Below are 26,147 nucleotides of genomic sequence, written 5' to 3'. Positions count from 1 at the left end.
GAAAACTTGATCAGTATTCAGTCAATCTCTCTTAAAATATTCCATTAACTGCACTTTGCGTCCTGCAGACAAACAACTGTGTATGTTCTTGTCTTTCCTTCAGAAACAGTTTTTACCTTTCACATTTTCAAAGCAAAAAACAACCCGGTTTGTCCCAAGGGCAATGAACCACAATGGCAAAGAGATGCTAAAATAGGTAGAATAAAAAAAATGTTCAGGAGAATTTTAATCACAACTTTTGGACTGTGGCTAATACTGTGTTCTCCAAGGCCTTTGAGTCTGTGCACCAGGCAGGAGGAAGCCAAGCATGTTGTATGGAAAAGCCTAGACCACATCTCTCCTAGCATACCAACAGGACCACGTTCCTGCACACTGGCCCACAACCGTGTATATCATTAAACTGCTGACACCAGTGAGGTTTTGATCAGGGTCAACTCTTGCAGAGAAAATCCCTGTGTGCCCAGGGGCCTCTCTCTACAGGCAGCATGGGTACAGCCACTCCACTTTGTGGCTGTGAAAGAATTTAGCTCTCTGGACATGAGCAATGCTATGCTGATTTGCTTCATGTAAGAGAACTGTTATTAGTCCATTTTATTTATTAGTAGAGACATTGCGATGGAATCTTCTTGAAAGCTATTTAATTTCTTCTTATCAGGCTCACTTATTCTCCCACAATTTCCTTTAAGTCTTTCTGCCACGTGAAGCTAACTGCTAACTCATGTGTTGCTCCTAAATATGATTCAATAAGATTGACAAAGGAATATTTGTCTCAGCTCCCAGATTAGGAAAGCTGTCTCACTCATGCATAAACAGAGAGCTCACACTTCCTGGGTCAGACCAAACAGTGAGAGTGGTGGGAGAGTTACTGCTGAATATCTCCAGTTGTGGAAAATCAGGCACCACAAAGGAATTTCCTAGATATAAGAGCACATCTGCTAAAAATATTAGTGCTGGAGACAGGAAAAGGTGTAAGGCTGAAGTACATGTGTTGGGGACTGTGGAGCAATGACTGCCCAGCTCTGCAGCCACAGCTGCAGTCCACAGCCCACAACACATGCACACTACAGGAAGGCCTTAATCTCTTCCTCCCCTACTCTACAACCTTTCCTGGAAACATGGCAAAGAAAATGAGAATGTTAACCTGAGTGGAAATACAGCATCGCAGAATCACAGAAAAATCATGGTTGGAAGGGACCTCTGAGAACACCGAGTCCAACCACCATCACAAAAAAACCCCATCACCAAACATAAAGAACCACAAGCACTCCTCCAAAAAAACCCCCACAAAAACCCTCATAACCTCGGCCACCAGAGCAGGCCCTGAAACAGCATCTAACAGCACCTAGTTGCATTGCTCTGATGAGTCTGCTTCCTTAATGCTACTTTAATCAAGGCAGAAATAAAACTATTTTCCAAATAATTCTGGGGAGAATACACATGGCAAGAGAAAGTTACTGTCACCACTGGAGGATGCTGTCAGCTCAAGTCACACCTCCTTTGTGGTCTCACAGTGAATCTTACTAAGGGGGTAGAAAGTAGGCTGTTCCCTAAAGGTGGCAGCTAAAGGCATCAAACCCCAGGGTCCCAGCAGTGCGGATACCTCCTATTACCCAAATTCATTAGGACTGATAGCACAGATCCTTTCTGGTATTAATATGCATAATTCTGTTGGCCTCAGAGGAGCTGTGGCAGGGATATACAAAATGAGGACCTATCTGGCCCTTTGTCATTTATAACAAGGAATAACTTCTCTGTATTGGAACAAGATGGTGATTGTGCCTCTTTTCCAGCTTTGTGAGACACTAGACAGAGAGAAAAATTAGTAACTATTCTACTGTATTATTTCTGTATAGTAGAGAGGCTGGGTAATTTATTCTGGATTCTCTCTTGCCTTGTCAAATAACAGGGTGTACACACTCACTACAAAACAGCAATTTTGAGAATTAATTCCAGCACATTAGCACAATAGTGTTTCACCAGCTTTTTTCTACTGGCCTGCCTTTCCTGAAGACAAAGCACTCACATGTTGGCTACTTGTGTTATAGGAATATGGGTCTTTTTCCTCTGTACCATCCTACTCAATTAAAAATATATCAGATTTTGCTGTATTTGAAAATGTCTGTGCCCCAGCACGAGTGTTTAGTGCCATAGAAAGTGCCTTCATGTTCTGCATCAGGACCTGGAAGACTGAAAGGCAGTGTCAACTGTCTTATTTCCACCAACTGTCAACTAAGTTTTATTTCCACCATAAGAGCTTCTAGGTTGATCTCCTATTTCCACTAAACTATTTATAGTTTTTGCCTTTTTTGAGGTGATATTTTTTCATTGTCACCGAGATTTATTAAGTTCAAGGTTTAAATATACAGCATAGTTCAAACCTCAAACTGCTTTGAGACACTATTTTCAACAGTGGAAGCAGCAAAAGCCAAATGTGACAACTGAGGAGGGCTGTTATGTACAACAAATTAATGACTGGTGAACATTATCACTGCTAGTATAGTGTTTTAAAGCCATTTTACACGGTGCTCTTTCCTTCGGTGCCTGTATGTTAAGGGCCAGGGAAACGATGTTGACATGTCTAACATGTTGGCTGTGAAGGTTTATTGATGGTTAAAAGCAACAATGTGGGTAATAAAAATGATGTGCCATGTGTGGTGCCCAAACCAGAAGCAGTTTCTGTTCAGCTGAGCTGACAAGTAGCAGACCACCTGGAGAAAGACCCTAATGATCTGAGAGGGTGCAGAAAGGGACAAAAGCTCTGAAAAGTGAGGATCCTCTCCCAAGGCTTTTCGTTGGAGAAAGACAATATAAAGACAGCCTGGCTGCAGTGGAAAGTCCAAGCCACCTCTTACAGAAAGTGCCTCCTGAAAGTTGCCAAGGTGTGAGGAGTCAAGGGAATAATGATGTACACAGGTGTGCTTCTTCTGTAGTCATTGCAGTTTATGTGGACAAAGCCAAAATACCTTTAGCTAGCTCTGGTACTGCTAATTTTGCTCTGGCAGCACAAAGTACCATATGATCTGCTAATTCTCACTGAGAAACTGGAGAAGCTCCAGGCTGAAGCTCCGTGGTTCTGCCATCCACACCACTAGCGGTACCCAGGCTGGCTGGAGGAAAGCTGTAGTAGGAAAATTGCAGCAGACAGTGACTGCTGTAGAACAGACATGGTACGAACAAGCTAGATGTCACAGTGTGGTAAGAAGTGCAAATCCATGAGTATTGCAGGTTGGATGATGGCTTGATTGGTTGGAGGATGACTTGAACTATGGCTTAATGTTTCTGGCTTTTAGTGCCTCAGGTGAAATGACATGTTTTCCAAACACTCTTGAGTTTGCTTTTTAATTTACTTGGGTAAGAAAGAGCAAAAAAGTAATAGTGAAGATATTCAATGAATGGTACACATCAGCCAAAAGAATTCTTTCATTGCTCTGAAATATAAGATACTGAAAGCAAAGCACTGCTGTAAAAGTTCTTCTGAAAGACTGCAGTAAAAACATATGATATTATATGCCTCTGATACATTTTTAATATGATTCTGACATTTTGGAGTACTTGTGTATTCGATGAGACTGAGCAAGAAAAGTACTGTCAGCAAACTGGGGCTGCTTCTAAGTATCCAGACCTTTTCCCTTTCCCACTGCCCTTCTTTCACCTGAAGTTGCTGTGTTCCTCCTGAAACTTTTCCTGGAGTTTCCCATGAGGGTCAGTGACAAAAGTCAAGTGGAATTTTCCCATGAAGGTGCTGTGCTCAGAGTGGTCTTCTCACCTCCCTCCAGAAGTTGCCCAGCTATTTCTTTCCAGCAGAGAGACTACAATAAAATGCTCTGCTAGTGCAGAAGTAAATATTGCACTAGTGCTGTGCAGCCAAGTGGGTCTCGTTCCACCTGTAGGCTTTTCCCTCTGCTTTGGAAAGCAAGAGGAGTGTTTAGAAATATACTGCTGATTACCATATTTCTGTTCTGTAATTCTTCACATGTCCAACTCCACCAGGAGCTTAACTGCAGCCAGTGGGATCTTACAGTCATTAACATTTACAAGGCAGCAGTTCACAGTTGTTGAACTAACAACCTACCTCTAAGAAACTTATTTTTCTCCCCTCGAAGTATTGACATGTGCTTCACTGACTAGTGCTTACTCACAGTGACAGCGTTTGGTACGATTTCATGTTTTCACAGGATTTGTCTTGTGCAGACAGCTTCTAATTTACCTCTGCTCTTGTTTTAATTCAGTCAGCTGATGGAGTGCAGCTGATCTCACGGCACATATGGCTGTTCAGGTTTGAAAAAAAAAAAAACAAACCCTGAATATTTGATGGGTTGATCCTTAATGCTTTCTGCTAAAGAATTAGCAAGCCTGCTAATGAGCCAAGGGATCCCAAGTGGGTAAGGGGAAAAATACAGAATTAGATGCTGTTTCATTCAGATTATAAGTTGCTCAAATAAGAAGTACCGTGCTTTACATACTCTTGATTAGTTTCACAGGGTAGAGAGATTCAAGTAAATTACTCATCTAAGCTATCACACTTAAAATGTCATGTTTTCGAAAAGGGATGTCCTGTGGCCATGGGAATCACTTTCGGGTGCTCACCCTCAACCAGGAGGCTCCTGGCACCAAGCAGAGTTGTCCTTCACTGGGGAAGATGTTCACAGCCAGAGTCTCAGTCCTTTCACAGCCTCCCTGTTCTGGGTTAGCGAGGCAGGGTTTTGGTAGCTGGCAGGGGGCTGCCACAGGGGTGGCTCCTGTGAGAAGCTGCTGGAAGCTCCCCTGGCTCCAATTCTGGCCTTGCCTCTGTCCAAGGCCCAGCCAATTAGGGAAGTTGGATGTGCCTCTGCAAGTAACATATTCAAGAAGAGAAAAACAAAACTGTACAAAGGGTAGAGGAGAGGGGGAGATGAGAGCAATACTGGAGCAGAGACACCAAGATCAGTGAAGAGGGAGGTGCTCAAGCTGAGATTGCCCCTTAGTCCATGATAGGATGGCCAAGAAGGCCAACAGCATCCTGGTCTGTATGAGGAATAGTGTGGCCAGCAGGACCAGGAAAGTGATCTTACCCCTGCACTCAGAACTGGTGAGGTCGCACTTCAAGCACTGTGTTCAGTTTTGGGCTCCTCCCTAAGAGAAGGACATTGAGCTACTAGAGCACATCCAAAGAAGGGCAACAAAGCTGATAAAGAGTTTGAAGAACATGTCTTATGAGGAGCAGCTGAGGAAACTGAACTTGTTCAGCCTAGAGAAAAGGAAGCTGACCTTACTGCTCTCTCCAACTACCTGAAAGGAGGTTGCAAAGAGGTGGGGATTGGGTGGGTCAATGAAGTCACAAGTGATAGGACAAGAGGAAATGTCCTGGAGTTGTAACAGGGGAGGTTTAGATTGGATGTTAGCAAGAATTTCTTCACCAAAAGGGTTATCAGGCACTGGAATAGGCTGCCCAGGGCAGTGGTGGAGTCACCATCTCTTGGGGTATTTAAAGAGTCATATAGACATAGTACCTTGGGATATGGTTTAGTTAAGGACTTGTCAGTGTTAGGTTAGTGGTTGGACTCAATGATCCTGAAGGTCTTTTCCAACCAAGATAATTACGTGATTCTGTGATTCTGTGAGATGGCAGGCTGTCTTCTGCAGCCATGGAGGACCATAGTGTGGCAGATATGGACCTGCAGCCTGTGACGGATCATTGTGGGGCAGATGTGGATCTGCAACTGTGGAGGACCCCATGCCAGGGATGGTGACTGTTCCCAAAGCAGGCTGTCACTCTGTGGGAAGCCTGCACTGGAGCAGTCTGTTCCTGATCAACTGTACCTTGTGGGAGGGACTCATGTCGGAGGGTTTGTGGGTGGGACCCCATGTTGGAGCGGGGGAAGACTATGAGGAGTCCTCCCCCTGAGGAGGAAGGAGCAGCTGAAAACATGTGATGGATCAATTGGAAACCCCCACTCCCCATCCCCCTGTGCTGCTGAGGGGGAGGCAGGAATGAAGTAATTTGTGCCTGGGAAGAAGGGAGGGGTGGGGAGAGGCATTTAAGATCTGGTCTTGTTGTTTTTTTTTTTTTCTCCTGTTCTGATAAATCAAGTTTTTTTCCCCTTGAGTCTGTTTTGCCTGGGACTATAATTGGTGAGTGAAAACCTCCCTGTTGATTCACAGTCTTTTAGTTGGATTTTCTCCTCTCCATCCCACAGTTGAGGGGAAGAGATGGGGAGGGATAAGTGAGCAGACGCCAGGTTGTTACCAGCTGGGCCTAAACCATGACACTCCCCTACTACTTTTCTGTCTTCCCTGAAATAAACTTACCTGTCCTCCACCCCACACCCCACCTTGCCTCCCCAGTGCTCCACAGCATCCCGAAGGAGGTGGCTTCTTCCACTTTACTAGCCAGGCTTGTTGTTCCTCCAGCCTTTTCTCTGTGTTCCTGTTGCTCCATCAGGTTCCCACTGTTTCTGCATCCTGCAGTCAGACACTGCAGGCCAAACATTCAAATTACGTTTGTCTCTCCCCAGTTCAACGACACCACTCATGTCAACACATTAAAAAAACAGGGAATTCACAAGGAACACCTTCAATAATTAAAAGATCAGCTTGCCTGTGGGTTTCCTTTCAACAAAGCCACCACATGACTCTAGGAAATTGCAGCTAGGACTGTAAGAACAGCCAGATCAATCTCCAACCACTTATCTTACAAATCAAGAACTGCCTACACCTGACACCCTCCCTTTCTCCTCAAATCTGTAGAAAATACACTCAGAGTGCATCTGAACTTAGTGGAGCAGCAGGACTCTTGCTGGTCCCATTTTTCCTGTGTACTACAGCAAAACAAAGGTTTACTCCAAACACAGTTCCACAGTAATAAAATAAAATCAGCTGAAATTACCAATCTTGCTTAGTTAGCCTGTTTTTCAGCAAGGAAGTGAAGAATAGCTTGGCTTTAGTGGTGTCTCAGGAACTCAGGTAGTAGCTGCTCTGAGCATAGTGGAATAAAGGATATTTGTTTAGCTTTAACTTTTATTTTCTGCTTCAAAGTTTGTACCATGTTCTCCATCAACAATGAAGAAGGTTACAGTGAAAAAGCTTACAAGGAATTGCCTTTTTCAGCTACTGTCAAGTAATGAGGCTTTTCTCTCTTAATTTGACATTACATCTGTAACTTGGTCTTACTGGAGTTATTTACATTGAAGGCTCTCTCAGAAGCTTCCCTATACTAGACATGTGTGCCTGCATTTGAACAGAGAAGACACTACACTTTGAAGAAGTTGCTATAAATTAGTGCATGGGGTTAGATGAGGTTCAGGATTCCTGCAGTGATTATAAACTCAGCAGGAGTCCTTACAACAGCTCCGATCTCGACAGGGTTACTGTCTTGTTAATCAACCTCCTTCAGGACTGGAAGCAGTTCTACATCTCAGCTCTTGAGGGCTTTCTTTGGAAGCTGCAGTTTCAGGCAGAATCATCTGTCAATTTACAGTGTCTATAGAGCTCTGATACATTTAGTAAAACAACATCAAAAAAGGGTAGACTTAACAGTGGCACCCTGCTGCACCAGACAGCACAAAGACTACAAATTCTCATCACAGTGAGTTGAAAATAAGTTTTGGTGATGTTAAAGCTATGCCTCAACTGATTTTGCAGCCCAGGTCCAGTTGTTGGCACTGTCCTGAAAGCAGAGGTTAACAAGATCTGTGCACAATCCGGCACTTGCCTCCTCTCATGTGCCGAGGGATGGGAACAGAGGAAAGCCGATGGAACAGAGCTGGGGCACACTTTTAACTGCCCTTGGTCTTGACTGCAGAAACGTGGACATGCTGTGGGAATTACCCAGCCACAGCCTGACCTATGCAGGGAACACAGTATCCAGAAAGAATGTTTTCTGCTTTGTGTTGTGCAAGGGACAGCTACAACAGGGTGCAATGTTCACAAAAAGATAATTTTCAAGCATCTTCTTCCTTTTTCTGTTGCTCCATACAGTAGAGTGGCTCTTCCTATAATAAATACATTTCAGTGCACCAGCAAAGAGACATCTTTTCTGAGGAGAACACAAGGATTGCAGCTCCTGTGGCTTTTCATTCTTCTGCCTCTAGGAACGCATAGAGAAGCCACACATATTCTGTCCATAAAGGAGCTAAACTTTGGCTTTACTATATGAATAGCAGCTCCAACAAAAACACAGAAATGGCATTCCCTATAAATAATCTGTTTCATAAAACTAGAAAATCTGTGTTAAAACTGAATGGATATGTTAAGCACAGAAAGAAGGCATGGAGGAAGCAGGAAAAGTAAAAATGTTGGTAATTTACAAACTGAGGAGAAATGGTGCGTTATTATCGTCACTGCTTTCACTAATTATCAGTATTATTAACCACTGCTGACATGGATTTGTATTGGGATGGTTCCAAAGCACTGCTTTTATACTACCCAGCAGTTCCCTGACAAAAGAAGTTCACTGTTCAGGACAAAAGATAGCAGATGGATACACCTGGCCTGACTGGGCACTAGAAGGGACAAGTGGGACAACAGTGGTCAAGCACGAGAAACAATGGTGTAGCCTTGACCTCATCACTGTTTTTCCACAGTCCTTGTGAAAGAAGAGGCTCTTAAGAGAGGATCTGAAGGTAGGTATGGAATTAATTGGGAAAGTGGTCAAGGCTGTTTTCAGATCTTATGGGAAGCATGGGAGAAATTAATTGGTGTAAAACTTAGCATGAGCGTGACAGAAGCTGGCATCACCACATAAGCTAAAGTGGGAGCTAATATGTCAGCACAGACTAGTAGGCTTGAGGCCTTAAAATTAGAGACAAGTATCTCTATTTGATATAACAGAGAAGGAGACAACAGTGGTTATATGCAAAGACAAATGTCTTTGGGGAAGATGTCAAGAAAGGAAAATGATCTGCACAGCAGCATGAATGAAGGTGGGTAACACTGCATTTGTCAAAACCAAGGAAAGGTTGTTGCAGCAATCAAGGTATGTAATGAGAATCTGGACCTAAGACTTGCACCTTCATTAATAGTTTCATCTAGGAATGCTCTGGAGTAACTGTCTGCAAGATTTACATGTATTCTTAGACACAGAGACATAAAGGAAGTGAAGAATGGAAAGTGATGTCCAGGCTGCAGACCTGGAGGATGGACAGATTGGAGATGTTACCCATGATGGTTGAATATTTATGTAAGGACAAGAATCAGGGGATGAAAACCACCCGTTCTCTATTTTAGCCATGCTAAGTGAGCATATAGTGAGACACTGATGTGAAGTGGGGCTTTTGAGCTCCGGGTTGTTTTATTCAGTTTTTAAGCAAAGTGAATGAATTTGGGAAAAAATCCTCACAAACAAAAGGGTCCTGCCCATCCAAGGATGTCCTGAACACTTCATCATGAAGCTTCACAAAAATATTTCTTGATGAAGGTTCCCAAAGGGGAAAAAAAAAAAAAAAAAGAGCAAGCAGCAGCAGCTGTGTTCACTGGTTTGGAGATGCACCTTACCATCCCCAGTTATACAATGCATTCTTCTTCTCAGCTGGGGTCTCTCACATATCCACGTTCCTCTGAGTGGAAGGAATCACATCTCTTCTACATTTTTTCGCTAATTGCACAAGCCAAATTGCACAGCCTAAGAAGGAAGTCTAGCTTCTTCGTCTTCTCATTTCAAAAGCCTTGCATAAAAAAGGGGCAAGTGAGCCTCACATCATATACTTAGTGCATTGTGAAAAATGTAAAAAGCTTTCATGAATTATACTATCTGCTACTAATTTGTAAGAAAACAGCAGGAACTGAGACTAAGGCTTGTTCAATATGCAGTTCAGTCCTATAAAAGCCTACTTTGTAAACGTTAGCTAAGTAAAAGCTCTGCCAGTGAAGTCATAAGCAATCCATCATCATCACCCTTCGATAAACTCTTTGTCCAGTTTAAGAATTAAAAGCTGCATTTAACATATTCTGGGAGAACGGAGAAATGCCTTTAGAAACAACAGGCTTAATGCACTACTAATCTCTAAACCAAATATTTATAGCCCCATGGTTTATAAACAATCTAAAATATTTGGTTAGTGGGGATCCAAGAAATGGAAGCACCCACAGCAATAGGGAGGTTTTACCATTCCATCTACCTTGTTTGGTGTTTCACTCACTACTATATTAGATTTATAAGCATTGCAAATTAGTGAAATATCAGTTTAGAAAAAGAACTGAGAAAACCAAGGAGTTAAAATATATGAAAATGTTTCACTGTTTATAAATTTGTCTGACTCAAAAAATAATCAATATCAAAGTTGATTCAAGCCAAGAATATGCCCCATGAAAATAAACTAGAAACTACTAAGATAAAAGAAAAAATAATGAAATATGGAAATAACTATGGATTTTGCACATCGTCGTTATATAATGGACATAATGGACATAATGACATTACATAATGGATTCTAATTAAATCCAGGTGGAAAATGACCTTCCTAGAACTCCCTTCAAAATTAAGATTTTTGACAGTCATGATTAATGGAAACATGCACTTTGCATGGTTTGTAAACCTGAAACATCATTGTACATTTCAGTTTATAATTTATCCCATTATCTGCTTCTGCATGCATGAAGGTCAGCTGTACTGGCACACAGTAACAGGGACATCCAGAGACTCTGGAAGGTTGTTGCCACAGATTTTTCAATTATTTTCATGAAGAAATAATTTTGCCTACATTTTCCTTAGAAAGATGACAATCTAAAAGGGTAGTATTTTTAACAACAGTAATTGCAATATTCTTGTTGTTCTCTTGCCTTTTAAGAGTAAACAAAATGGCACAGGAAGATAATTTTTTTTTAAGCATTCCTACCCGCAATATTTCTTCAATGCAGCTGTTATCTCCTGTTCCACTGTCCTGTAAACAAAACAAGAAAATTGTTTGTTTGTGTTTTAAAAAGAAACAACAAACAGCAGGTTCGAGGACCTGCTTGTCACATGAATTATATTCCAACCTCTATTACAGTTTCAAAATGAGGCCAAGTCTTTCCAGTGTCTGAAAAGTTGCACTGCTTAAAATTCTTAAATTATTCCCCATCAGCACTACAGGAAGATGTAATATTCGTAGTATTTACATATGATTGCAACATATTTGTGTAAATTCATAGGATTTTGTTTACACAACTTTTGGGTGCGGCTCCTGCTGTTTTGGATGTACTGCATGTGAGTAAGCATAAACAAAACAGTAATTGAATGTACACAGATCCAATATGTACATTTATTTGTGCTAAATAAAGAATGTCTCTCGCATCCTTTGTGCAGGGAAGACTGCAGTGACACTGCCTGTGTAAAGGGCTGACAACGCAGGGGGCAGAGGCAGCTGCAATGCTGAGGGGACAGCTGCAGGGACTGCAACACAGGCAGCAACGCTGGGCAGTACAGCAGTCCTGTGAGAAGGCTATGATTTCCTAAAATGCTGACTCCTAAACCCACCCAAAGGTTGTGGGACTGAAGGCACAGAGGAATGACTCTCTTCTAAATGGTACGGCTTCCTCCAGAGCCCTTCTGGAGAGGGGAAATCATGGATCTGGCAGAGTAGCTATTCCCCTAGAGCAACCATCCAGCTGGTGCCTCACCTACATGCTCAGCTTGGTTGTCCATTAGGACCCAAAATTCCACCAGCAAAGATAAGGCAGTGGGAGACAGCAGACTGCCATACCCATATGCACCCCTTCCCGCCCACAGTTCCCTTGTGCTGTCTGGCACAACTGGGAAAAGAGGGCACAGCACCGATAGAGGTACCCATGCTAAGGGTGTGTCTGTCTCCTGAAGCTCTTCACAAGATCCACGAGGCCGCTGCAGCAAGCGAATTTTCTGGGGGGTTTACTTCACCACACTAAATTCCCTGACACTTCCCCAAAGGAAGGTTTTCTTCCTTTTGTAGAAAAGAACTAACTCAGGAGGCAAGAGACTGCGGCTTGAGGTCTTCCCATGTGGGAAGCAGGGATGGAAACAAACCCAATATGATTAATGACTGTCCCAAAAGAGACAGCGGGGAAGAGAGCTTGGTCTTTTCTTCTTGTTTTCAAAAATCATCTGGAGGTTCTGAGTTTTCATGCACCAACCTAGAGAAATATCAAAGCAATTTCTTTTTCCAAAGTGCTGAGCTCTTGTCACCTGGAAATCAGACTTCTCTACCACATTTGCATTTGCCCACCCAAAAAAATCACAAGGCACTTTCAGAAATGGGTATCTTTGTGCCTACTGGACCCAAATGATACTGCTAGTCCCTTTGTGCAAGTCTTGCTCATGGACACTGTTACTGGCACTCTCCACCCTGAGCTGAATGACAGAGGAATTCAGAAGTACAACAGCCATGCATATTCAGGAGAACAATTTATGTTTCATAATTTTTTGTGGCTGTTATCTCATGCCAATTCACAGAAAGCCATAAGTGCTTTATTGTCAGCACTTCTGCTAAATTTTTGCTGAATATGGCTCTTGATTGTTAAACAAATTAATTGCAGTGACTCCTTTTGGTGCAACACAGTCCATCAGCTTTATGGTCACCAGGAGTTACACCACTGATTTCAAAGGGAAAATAACTAAGCATGCTATAAAGTCAATCTTTTGAGAATTGCTTGTATCTGTTGTAGAGATGCTGAAGAGAAGCTACAGTCCCGAGCAGATAGCCCTGTTCTGATCTCAGCCCTGTCCCCAAGGAGCTGCACAACATTGTGGGCAACCTTCTTGCTGCTGGAGCAGGAGTGCAATAGTTCATGTTGCCAATGAAGAGAACAAGACAGCCAGAAACACTGTAACAATCTCTGGATATTTAAGAATTTTAAAATTCACATTAGCTATTTTTCATTTATCTCTTTTCTGTGTTCCCCTCCACTTTCTTGTTTTCCTTTCCCAAACTCCACTCTATGTCCTGTTATCCCAATAATAACAATGGAGAGTATAAAGCCCTCATCTCAAAAACCTCATTTACAGAGAAATTAATGTAGTGCCTGGCTTCAAGTTTGCTATTCTAGTCCATTGCCATCTTACAGAAGGAGGGATGAGATGACCTGCCCTCTTATGCTGTATACAATACATTGAACATATGGTAAAATTATGCTCTTTATTTTTGTGTGAAGGCAGAACTACTGAAGGTAAATTTGGCAATAGGCTATTTCAGAATAGGTTCAGGAAAAACCTTTTATTACAAAATTAAATATCCCTCCTAGAAGTGTATTGCGGTAAGTATGCAAATATTCATCAGCAAGAAATTACACTTCCCATTATCACAGAACTAATACGTTAGCTGTTCTCCCTAGCACATCGTATCTCTTGGCAGGAACTAAAAATACTTTGCACATTTCTCTCAAGATCATCACACTGCCTTTCCAAAGTAAAAAACAAAAAACCCAAAAAAACCCCAAAAAAACCCCAAAAAAGGAAATACAAACTTAAAGACAATATATGTACAAATGAAAACAGTATTTGGAAAACCCCCTTCTTTGTTCTTCATCTTTTGAAAGTAAAATCTAAAAGCCTTCATTTTTGCTTTGAATACTTTTATGGATCTTACATTACTGGTGATATCAAACTTTCTAGAATAAGAAGAGAGAAGCTGAGAGACCATGCTCTACACACAGCAAGAAACTTCAATTTTTTATGGCCTGAAGCTATATAATTTTTTTCTTCAAGATATCATATAATAGAATACAGGGTGTTATTGTGGGATCTAAGCTATGTCTGAAAGGTGTTTGTGTTTGTTGACATGGAAAAGACTTCCCATTCTTATTATAAATGCTTCTCTTCTCTGCTACATTTCTACTCACACTACAGAGGAACCTGCACTGCCCAGGAACCTGGCAACTTGAATTTAACTTATCAGCCATATTTGAATTATTAAAAAAAATGAAAGCTGGTAAATGTTTCTTGAATTCTGAATTCAAATAAGAAATTGCACTATCTGCAGGCAAAAAACAGCACAGAGCACTCCATGCACTACTTGCATCAGTGGACTTGCCTGATGCAAACACTCTTGCGTCGGCGCTGGCTGCGTGACGCAGCACCTGCCTAAAGCTGATGTTAGAAGTGCCGGCAATTAGTGCAAAACACTCCCTCCACCCTCTTGATAGTCTGCCTGCTACAGTACACTTGTGCAATAAACACTTTAATGTTGTTTAAAAAATATATTAAAAAAAAAACAACAAAAAACCAAACTTAAGGCTTTGCAGCTGCTGTTCCCAGCTAAGCCAAGGAGCTGCTGCCCTGCATTTCTCCTGACATTGACGAACTCAGCTCGTTTGCCTTCCTTTGCATTTTGTGATCTCTCATAGCAAACTCGCCTCACTGAACCTCCAATGAACCATCAGCAAAAGACTGGCGAGGCTCATGGAGCTGTCGGGGGAAGTGGGCTTCCCATTCCCTTGGCTCCTCAGCCAGGGCAGCTTGGAGAGCACCAAACATTTGCACACAGGCGTCTGGCAGGAGGATGCGAGGAGCTGCCGCCCAGGATAACGGCAGTGGCTGCTGAAGAAATAGCCTGGAGCATCGTGCTGCTGATAACACGAGCAGCTAATTACCATGCAAAGCACAGAGAACTGTAAGAAACAAGGCTGACTAAAGGCTACATCGAATTCTTGAGAAACGGGATGTCAGTTCAGAAAAAGCTACATCTGTACACATTTTATTGCAGAGCATTACTTCATTTTTTCTTCCCTTACCAACCGCTTTCACATGGAGGTATATAAATAAACCCCTTTGAAAGGAATTGCTTATCTGTGGTACATTTCCCTCCTTTCAAATCTTTGTGTTAAGGAAAGAAAGAAGAATCTTCTGCAAGTATCTATTTCCATTTTAGCCTAAGCAATTTTTATGGTGATGATATTATTTGGACTGTGCTAAGTGTTCTTACAGAGTCCCCAGAAGTTGTTGAATTTGTCTCCAGAATAAATCAGCCATGATTAAGATCTCCAGAAGGCCGAGGTATGCACTCAGACTATTCCACTCAAAGACAGTCAGGCTGCATGTGTTTGGCACTGAAACTCCAGTCATCTGCAACCAGCAACCACCACGTGTCCAGCCCTTTGGGTGTCACCTCTACCTCCCAGGCAGCTCTCACTTTCACACTGCCCCAGCAGTGAAATGGGGTTGCAGAGCTTCCCCTGCGGCCTGAAGTGAAGCTTCAGGCAGTAAATGTTGGCAGACAACAACCTAAATCCATTATTAAAAAAAAAAAAAAAAAAAAAGGGGGAAAAAAAAGGGTAAAATCCCACACTGATGGAGCTTGATTTGAAAGCATATTAGAAAGGCTACTTTGCCAGGCAAGACCATGAAAGTATGGCAATACACACACATGCATGCACATAGGTTTCTGTAACATGTTCTGTACAGTTCATTTGCTAGAAAGGAACTTCCTATATGAAGAAGTCAAACCCTCATCTTTATACTTAATTCATATGTGCTGCCTCTGCCTTTTGGGTTGTGGAGAACCATTCCCCTCAAAAAAGCTTCCCTTTGATAAGATCTCTGAGGAGATCTTAACAACTTCTAGCCATGGAATAAAATGTTGAAATTTAACAGGGACACATGCATGAGACCAGAGAGGTGACTTATGGGGTTTTTGTGGAAATATAGCCGGGCTGTGTAAAAGTATTTTTTGGGAGAGGTCATTTGCAGATGCCCAGGAAAGATTTTTAGAAATTCAGGGCTTAACTTGCTGTTGATTTCTTTACATGTGCTACATCGTCCAAAAGGCTCTTTCTGGGATGGCTGTGCTGAACCCACACTGCTCTGAAGTGAAAAGGCAGGACTTTAGAAATGTGACACCTGAGGAAAGGTGGGCTGGTCAAAGGATTAGACCTCAACCTCAGTAAAAACTCACTCAGTTTTGTCCTTTGGGAAATGCTCACTTTTTGGAATGTATTTTCATTCTGAATTGGGGATGGGAGGTAGGGCAGAGGCAGGCACCTAGATGTAGATTTTTATCCCATTGGCTATGATCCCATTCAAAATATAACTGTGTGACATCATTACCTTCAAAATGAAATTTTAAGAAGTGTTATTCAGTTGAGAAAGGAAAGTTTGAGCAGATCAAAACACTTTAATGTCCAATTTTAAGATATATAAATAAAATTTGTAGTTACAGAATAAAATATGCCCTAAATCAAGATGTCATTGAAACAAAATATTGAAATGCTTCACACTGGCTCCACATTTGGTAATTTTTTACTTTAAGAAAACATTTTCTTCAAACATGAATGAAAATAGATTTGGTCAAAACCAACATAGATGCAGACATTTTCAGTTCAGATAAACTAGAATATCCCACAGGAAAAGGACTGAGTAGGAAAAACCTCTCACCAGAACAGAATGAAAAATTACTTCTATCTTCTTTTTCTTTTCCTTTTTCTTTTTCTTTTCCCTTCTCTCTAACTTGAATGGTATTTCCATCTTGACGGGTGAGTGAGACCTACCAGCAGTGTTTCCATCTACTTTAACAGAGCTGGACTTCAGTGAACCATGGCACATCGTAGTTGCCCTCACTTCACCAGTGGGTGTTTGTTAGCAATGCTGGGCACTTCTCAGCCCTTAAACTGAGAAGACTCCTCATCTCTCGCTGAGGAGACAGGTAAGCAGGACTGAGCTGGGTAGGGTTCCACCAAGGAAAGAGAAATGCAGAGGCTGCTGAGGAAGCTTGATTTTTTGTTGTTACTGATATTTGAAAGCTTTACTTCGCACTGGTGCTGTTTCTTACTACTAATTTGGAGTGCCAGTGGCCACAGGCTGTTGATATAGTAGTTTTCTCCTGCATTCTGCACTGCTGTGAGTAGGAGCCATTTCTCTTTTACTATGAGGAAATGCTGCTGCTTTCTTAGGTACAGAGACATACGTGAGGAAAATGAGAAAAACAGCTGAATTCTCCTCAAGCTCTGTGTCAGAAAGTGTTGCACTAATTAAAGTTATTAAATCAATCTAATTTACAGTGACTGTTAATAAACTGTTACCCTTAATAAGCTCATTGTCTTTTGAAATGGAGTCTTCATATTTATTATGGGGATTATTTTTCCTACCATGGGATCTTGCAACATTGTTCTTGGTTCAAAAGGGAAGGAGAGAAAGGTTAACAAAGAAAAAAATGAATAAAGAGCAAGTGATGAAAGTATCTGCCTATACTAATTGGAGGCCTCATTGCAACTGGAATATCATGATGCCCCACTCTTGTACCAGGAATAGGAAGATATTCTGGTTAATCAAAGAAGATTAATCAAAAACATGTGTAGTTAGTAACACCAAATGATTTGAAAGACTTGCCACGCACACTAAAAAAGAGATGCTAACCAGACAAGAGCACATTTTGCTCTTGATGAGTGATACTCGCTCAAAACAACCTGCTCAGCAGCCCACCCACAACCAAGGTAGGACAGTAGCTTTTGGAGAGCAGAGCCTCCAAGAAGGAAGACTGCAAAGGAGTTTATATCCAGTGTACTACCAGCCTTAGGCTGTGCTGGCCCTGTATACAGACCTGAGGGGCCAGAGTGTGAGAAGGAATCCTGCCTGTGAGGTTCAGGCTGGTGCCAGGTTGAAGATGGGTTTACTGCAGATGTGTAAGTAAAGGCATTCACTGTATTGTTTGGGTTTGTTTTGGTTGGTTTAGTTGTTTGCTGTTGTTTTTTAAACAGCAGGGAGATGAGTGCATGCCCATGGCCTGCAACACAGCTTGGAGACCATTCTGCCTATGTGGTCATGTTTTCATGTCATGCCTGACATGAACTAAATCTGGAACACCCAGGGTCAGAAAGTGAAGTGATGCTGAAGGGTCATAGTCTGCATGGCTGCTGGGATCTTCACTCGAACTCAGACACCTGCAGGCCAGTTTGGAGGGGATTTAAAAGTGCTGGCTCCAGCCATGTGCTGAGAAGTCAAATTCAAACTGATGAGATGGTCTGAGTCCAAGTCTCAGTGTCCACATCACAAAAAAATCAAGAGAATTAAAGGTCAAGAACCCTTCTGAAACCTTCCCACCCTCTCTGCCCCTAAGGGCTATGGAGCAATCAATGAATGGAGCTGCACTGGTAACATTTCATCTAATAAAAGATGCTTGGGAGCCTCAAATGAAACCTACTGGCAGATTGGCTGAGCAATTTTACAGGCTTTTACATTATATTCATAAAAGTAAAAACCCAAACAAGCCAGAATTACACTGTGACCCAGAACAATATAAGGGAGCGGTAATGGAGAAGAACTGCATTGTTCTGTTAATACAATAGAAGGGTTTTATCGGTATTGGGAAAGATTGATTTTATCAAATCAATATCATGTCACAGTATATTAATGCTTTTCTTCCCTAATGAAAAAATAGGGTCTGATGTGATTATACTCTCTTCCTACCCATTTGAAAAATATAATGGGATGGTAAGAATTACGATTGCAACTTGCGATTTTGTTCCTTGCTATATGCTCAACCTTGTGAGGTGCCAACGAATTGACCTCAGCTTTCCACAGGAGGTGATTATAACTGGCATTCACCAAAATACTGTCAACAACCCCCTGAACAGACTCCACAGCCCCCAGAATTAGAGAAAGCCAGTGAGGCCCTCTGGAAACGCCTTGCATTAGGTTTGCATGGCCAGGTTTTGGTAGTGGGTGAGGGGGCTACAGGGGTGGCTTCTGTGAGAAGATGCTAGAAGCTTCCTCTGTGTCATAGAGCCAATGCCAGCTGGCTCCAAGATGGATCTGCCAGTGGCCAAGGCTGAGACCATCAGTGACAGTGGTAGCACTGCTGGGATAGCATATTTAAGAAGTGGAAAGAACACTACTGTGTGGCCTACAGCAGATAGAGGAGTGGGATGTGAGAGAAACAACCCTGCAGACACTGAGGCTAGTAAAGAAGCAGGGGAGGAGGTGCTCCAGTCACCAGAGCAGAGATTCCCCTGCAACCTGTGGGGAAGATCATCTTGAGTCAGGCTGTCACCCTGCAGCCCATGAAAGTTAACAGTGGAGCAGATATCCACCTGCAGCCCACGGGGGACCCCATGCCAGAGTAGAAGGATGACTGAAAGAGGCTATGATGCCACGGGAAGCCCACAATAGAATCAGAATCACAGAATCATAGAACCATTCAAGTTGGAAAAGACTTTTGGAATCACCGAGTCCAACCATCATCCCTGCTCTACAAATTTCTCCCCAAAACCATATCCACCAACACCACGTCCAAACGACCCTTACACACATCCAGGGATGGTGACTCAACCACCTCCCTGGGCAGCCTATTTCAGTGTCTAACCACTCTTTCTGTGAAAATTTTTTCCTAATGTCCAGTCTAAACCTCCCCTGTTGCAGCTTGAAGCCATTCCCTCTTGTTCTGTCGCTAATTACCTGTGAAAAGAGACCAGCACCAACCTCTCTACAATGTCCTTTCAGGTACTTGTAGAGACTGATGAGGTCTCCCCTCAGCCTCCTCTTTCTCAAACTAAACATTCCCACCTCCTTCAAGCGTTCTTCATAGTGTTCTTCATGATTTTCTAGGCCCTTCACCAGCTTCGTTGCCCTCCTCTGTACTCACTACAGCACCTCCATATTCTCTCTTGAATTGAGGTGCCCAAAACTGGACACAACACTCCAGGTGTGGCCTCACCAGTGCTGAATACAGGGGGACAATCACCTCTCTACTTCTGCTGGTCACACTATTTCTAATACAAGCCAGGATGCCATTGGCTTTCTTGGCCACCTGGGCAAATTGCTGGCTCATACTCAGCAGCTTGTCAATACAGCAGGCTCCTGACAGGATCTGTGGACCCACGGAGAGAGAAGTCTATGCTAAGCAGGTTTTCTGGCAGGACTTGTGACCCCGTGTGCGGGGATACAGTCTGGTCCTTACGGCCTGCATGTCATGGAGGGGACTTGTGTTAGAGCAGTTTGTAAAGAACTGCTGCCCATGGAAAGGACTCACATTGGAAAAGTTCATGGAGGACTGTCTCTGTTGGGAGAGATCCCACCCTGGAGAAGGGGAACAGTGTGAGGAGTCCTCTCTCTGAGGAGGAAGGAGCAACAGACAACAATGTGTGATAAACTGACAGCAACCCCCATTCCCTGTTTCCCTGTGCTGCTGGAGGGAGGAAAGAGAGAAATCAGTAATGAAGTTGAGCCTGGGAAGAAGGAAGGAGTGAGAGAAGGTGTTTTAAGATTTGGTTTTATTTCTCATTATCCTACTCTGATTTGATTGGTAATATGATTAAACTAATTTCCCCAAGTCAAGTCTGGTTTTGCTTGTGACAGTAATTGGTGAGTGATCTCTCCCTGTCCTTATCTTGACCCATGAGCCTGTCATTGCCTTTTCTCTCCCCTGCCCAGCTGAGGATGGAGCCGCTTTGGTGGGAACCTGGCATCCAGCCAGGGTCAACCCACCACATGCCTTCAGCATGCTATATTTTCTGCAGCACTGTATGCCTGCTCTAGATGTATTAAGGGGCGGGTTGCTTGACACAGTGGTCTATTTGTTGGAAAGTTTCTATTACGGAGACCACAGCCTTTTGGTTTTGCAGCAGGAAAGGCTTTTTAGTGAAGATATGGGCTTCTCCCCTCAGCCCACACAGTCCTCCAACAGGCACCCCAAGGACCTATCCTGAGAGCGACAGAAATCAGCTTTTCTCCCCATTAGATGCCTGTCCTCCCTGCCACACAGATGGCCAATTAGTGTCAACTGGAATGTGGTATTTTTAGTGATGTGGACACTTGTCTGCTAGGACTTGGACTGAGACCAATCAATTGCATTTAATATATTGTCTGTGTTTGTTTGGGGAGAATAAATAAAGTCTGTAAAGCAGCAACAGTTGGAAAATCAAGTATTATGGAACTGTGACATTTTAATATGAACTTACTGTCAGCTAGTATAATACTCAATAAATTAAATGGATTATTTTGCCAAGAGATCCTTTAAAAATGTTAATTAACGATAAATCAATAAAAACTATTCAACATGAAAATCAATTACATCCCTGTTTACATTCTTTCACTCCAAACATTTCTGGTTTGTGTGCTTGTAATTAGCAAGCTATAAAAGATGCCATAAATAGGCGCATAATGAGAGAAACTATTTATAAATTATAATTGCTATTCATTCCCACAGAGCTGAAGGTTATGTGATTACAAACTATCATGCAGAAAGGGTTAAACCTTTTACAGATACAAGGTTTTACAGTACACAACTCTGCAGAAATCTCTCCCACAAAATGCCCTGATCGAAGAAAGCCCCTGTACGTGAGTGTTTGATGGAAAGGGTAACATCTATCAGTCGTTCCTTAAAGCCTATTTACATCCATTTAGAAACAGCTCATGGGGAAAAATCTACCCTTTGGGCAGTGGTGGAGGGAATAAGAAATGGAGCTTGGAATGAGGAATTCAATATTGATAAAACATCACCATCTGAACACTACCTCTGCTAGGTCAAAAGGAAAGACCTTAACACTGAAATGCTGTTAACAACCTGGGTGACCACTTGTTAACAAAGCTCAGGACAAGTCAAAGGAAACAAGGGTGGGTTTTGCCATGATGGGTAACAAGGACATTGCCCTACCCAACACCTCACTCAAAGATCAGGGCCAAAGAGAGTCTGATTTTCACAAAGGGCTAAAAGAGGGTTACTGGATTTTCATGTAGCAGCCCGGAGCCCAAAACACTGAGCAACAGCCTGTATCTCCAGAAGGTAGAACCAAGCTATTTCTCATTATAGACAGCTACACAGAGCTGAAAAATGTGGGTCCTAGGAAGAAACAATCTCTCATTAATCCCTATTGCTGAAACCCACCTTCCCAGTTTTAGAGACTAAGACCTGATCTAGACTTAACAGTAAAAAAACCCATGATCTGGAATCCAGAGTAACATTTGTGAAAATAAAGCCTTTTGCTAGTCCAAGGATGCCACCAACATCTGACAGTTTTGGCTTTGACATTGTCTCCTCCCCAGCAAAATAAATCTCATTCTTTCACTATAACTGCTTTCGTGAAGGCAACAATCTTCAAGACCTTTGCAGGTCTGAAACATGGGCAAATGAGCAAGCATAAAAACAGCAGAGTTCAACAGCCTATTCACAAATCCAGAAAGAAACCACTTTTTCTACCTTGTCTGCAGAGAGCAGATATGTATTTCCTTTATTTTCTGGATCGTCACTTAAAAGTGAATTAATTTTGGCCCGAGACACTTACACTGCACTGCTTCCCTTTATTTGCACAAAATAGAACTGTTCCATGGAAAATACAGATCAGGATTGGAAGTTTAAAAAAAAAACGTCTAGTATGTGTAAGAAACAGAGTGTCATATGCATTGGCTTGAGAATGATTGCTCAGTCTCTTTCTTAAGACTGCAAAAACATATACTGGTCATGACAATTATGACCTGGACACCTATTTGCCCAAGATGGATATAATTTGCTACTGGATACCTAAAACTTTATCAATTAAGATTAACAACTGTATGCATCTGCATCTTTAAATCAATCCCTTGTTGCTTCTGGGCTGCTCAGGTGGATTCTCTTAAAATCCACACAGAAGCTCATAAATAGCACAATTCTCCAAGTTACTGTGGGAATCTCAGCAGAGCTTTATTGTGCTCTCAGCATTCCTGAAAGTCACAAGAAAAATCTGGCCATCCTGTGGTCACTGACAGTCTAATGGAAACACACTTACTGCAAAGCTACTGAAAATAGTGTTCTCTAAAAGTTTTGCAGAGTTAATAGGACACACAATTTTCAAATAAAATGTCAGTGCTGCAATGTCTTAGGGCTCAGACATGTAAGTTCCTTCCAGTTAAGGATGTTCATGATGTCATGTATATATCAAAGTATACATGTGTATAAGTATGTATACACCAAACAAAAATCCTCTGCAAAAATTTCCTGCAAATGCCCAAATGAACCAAGCAAGTGCCAGTTCTTATCAACTGAAGCATTAATATGGGAATCAATAAATTCAGCAAATCTATAAAGTTGTAGAATAGACAGGCCTTCCTTATTTTTCCTGTTCTCTCTTTCCCAAATACCACCAACATATTTATTTTCTCATCAATTCATTGCAGGCCCATAGCTGTTCTCTTTGGTGGGGGACAGAAAGCCCTGTGGCCAGCTACACAGGAACCAGGCACTGCTGTGCTGCCCTGCAGAGGACTCACCTGCCGAGGTCAAGACACCTCACCTGTAAAAGCACCTTCTCCAAGGAGTGGCAGCTGCTGAGCACTTGTCTCTGCTTTCCTATGGGCTTCATGCCAGCACCCTACCATTTGGGCAATCACAAGACCAGAAGCAGGAGAATAAATAACGTCCCAGGTTTGGGGAAGGTTGCAGGTGGCTCCCAAGTAGTCATACACTACTACTTAACATTTTTTTACAGAAGCCACAATGATCCCTCAGGTTTGGAGGACAAAAGGCTGGCTTAAAATTACCTTAGCCCTTTCTTTCTCTTTTGGCTTCTACTTTTCTCCTCTTTCCATATATTCTCAGGTTATCCCCTTTTAAAGGGTATATTGCATCTGAAAGTCACAATGCTTTCTGATTTTGTTTTTGCTTGTCACTGTTAGAAGTAACAGTGAAATGCAGAAAGTAGAAAAATTGGCCTGAGATTTTGTGTCTTTGAAAGAGTTTGCTTGCCCTTCCAATAGAGTAGACATTTTGCAGTTCTCACTGTTTGCACTGAGCTCTCCCACACAGCTGAAGGCTAATGGAGCACCATTTATAAACCCCAGAAATACAAAACTGTACAAACCATGACTATTTGCTGTGTTACTCAGGGGCAGTAATGACTTTTCACTGTCACATTAATGGTTTTCTTTTTAATAGCAAGAACAAGTGACAAATCACTTTATAACAGTGCAGTGTCATGGGGGCATGACTGGTGCCTGGATTGCAAAGCTCTGGCTGGTGCCTACAGAGAACTGCTCTCCCAAAGGCCTTACTGCCAAAAAATGATTTAAAGTCTTGTATGCACCAGCATTTGCACCCATGCAACAAACAATACAGTGGGGGGAAATAAAAGGAAGAAATGGACAGTGAAAGTAAAGTGTAATTTTCACAGGGTTGCATACCAAAACCAGTATCATTCTGCATGAGAGGCATTTGTAAATTTTCTCAGAATAGTTAAGCTTGCCCTTAGGTTTGATTTGAGTTTCTTTTCCAAAACTTCCACTGTTTTTAGTCAAAAGGTGAGCTGCCTCTTGGATTTCTATTTTTATTTTTTTTCGAACAGATGAGGCAATTCTCCACTAAACCCAGTTGTTTTTTTTTTTCTAGAGGAAGAAATGTTCAATGTAGCCCCACTTCATTTTAAATGGAAGGTGAATGGAGAGAAAATCTCTAATATTGCTACAGCTCGCAGACATTTCCTTCTAGGTCAAGTGCAACAAATCTGCATGCTTTAAGTGGCAGAGCCAGCTTGCTGTCCCTGTAAAAACTGGAAGGTTAAAAACTGAGGCACCCCGAGTTATAACAACATGTACAGAAAACAGGAGTACAGTCGGAAAGTCTTTGAGCTGAGAAGCCACATGCTTTCCTTTTATCATGTGATCTTGATGAATTTATTTCTGTGGCTTTTATTCACATTTCTGGACTTTGAATCCTTTAAACTTGTTAGTATTTTCCTTTTTTATTGTTCTCTGCTGTCTTCCACTGGTTTATTTTATTCTTTTGTTCCCCAGTGTAAGCGAAGGTAACGCAGTCCCGGGCCTATTACCCTCTGTCTCTTTGATGTGGCAGTGGGTATCAACAATGAAGTTATTTGTTCTCAACACATTAAACCCTTCTGTGTAAGTTTTTTACAAATTCTGTTATGCAACTTTGATACGGCCTGGAATGCGTTGTCAGGTACCGAAAGGCAGGGGAGCACAAAGACCTTCTCCAAAAGTCAAGCTATGAATGGTGTCATCTTGCTGTTTCACTTTCAAAGGTGGCTCATGCGGGTTTGCTGAATAGGAGCCATTTGCCAGCAGACATCTGAATTTGTATCGCAGACTCTAAGACACCTTTATAAGAACTTTGAATATCTTAGTTGAGACCTGAGGATCAAAGCTTCCTATGTAATAAACCTATCACAGGTTACCCAGGGAGATTTTCAGCATTGGCAACAATGGCAGCTGATTTGCCTCACGTAACAAGCTACCGATAGAAAATAAGGGTTGTGATCAATACTTCAACTAGCGAGATAAAACCTCTCTGAAACTCAGGAATTACATCAAGCTCTCATAATTTACTTTATAAACCATCTCCTGTAATGCAGCACATGCATCGACTGTTGCTTGAAATACATTAAATCTTGATTTTTCAAATCGGAATGCTAGAATAGTAAGTAGAATTGGCAGCATAAATGAATGTAACGCATAAAACGCAAAAAGCTCTTGGCTGGCTTTTGTATACAACGTTAGAAACGGAGAAACACACATTGTTACACAGTGATCTGCATTAAATATATTTGTTATGGGCTTGAAATACTCTGAAGTATTTGTTTTGGAAGACAGAGGATGCTCTGCATTTATGATATATGATACCACATTGTCCTCACTTGTCATGCTTTGTTTATAGGACTGAATAATTTGCAATCATCAGATTACTATGTTTAGTCTGCACTTTGGTTTTCAGAGAATGTGTATTAAACAGATCAAATCCTTGTATCTTTTATTTATTTGTTTGCTTATTAAAGGAATGATGAGTGGCACATTCCCTTGAGAATTAACTATTTGGCAAAGAGGTCAGAGTTTCAGGTCCTGGTTAATCTTGGAGAGGGGAAAAGGGCAAAGCAGCTTTTAAGCTCTTACTTTTAATTGTGTGCCCATGTTGCCATGTAGGGACATGAGGTAATAATGTCAAAACCAAGAAAATGCAAAAGGCTCTGCATATTCAAAGGGCTTCCTTCAGCTTTCTGCCTCCCTTTTGCCAGCCATAATTCCAACAGCATTTCCTGCATGTTTTATCTGCAGATGTTGCTGTAAGTCACCTGCAACCCAACTATAAATGTTAGAGCAGGTAGAGTACAGGAAAGCCTCACCAAAACATGGATGCTCCTGTACCACTGGCAGCAACAGGTGCTTTATCAGGAACAGAATTAAATGTTCTTGGGAAACACCTCTCTTTTTTTGTGATCCTTTTTCTGCCAGGGAAATACAGCTATGAAGCAAGATAGTCTAGCAAGGGTTGCAGACAAAGAGTTTCAGCTGATTCTGTGCATGGGAAGGC

General features: G+C 42.0%; 1 protein-coding gene across 1 annotated transcript in view; it reads right to left on the bottom strand.

Annotated features, from left to right (window-relative positions):
• The window catches only part of AFF3 (ALF transcription elongation factor 3), a 332,087-nt gene that overhangs the window by 168,027 nt on the left and 137,913 nt on the right, over positions 1–26,147 (bottom strand). The window contains exon 5 of the mRNA XM_051611002.1: positions 10,812–10,856. Coding sequence (XP_051466962.1) covers positions 10,812–10,856 — 45 coding nt within the window. The remainder of the gene's footprint in view (positions 1–10,811; positions 10,857–26,147) is intronic.

This window comes from Apus apus, chromosome 1, assembly GCF_020740795.1.
Source record: "Apus apus isolate bApuApu2 chromosome 1, bApuApu2.pri.cur, whole genome shotgun sequence".
NCBI lineage: Eukaryota > Metazoa > Chordata > Aves > Apodiformes > Apodidae > Apus > Apus apus.
Note: the sequence above shows the minus strand (reverse complement) of the source record. Positions and strands in the feature narration are given on the sequence as shown.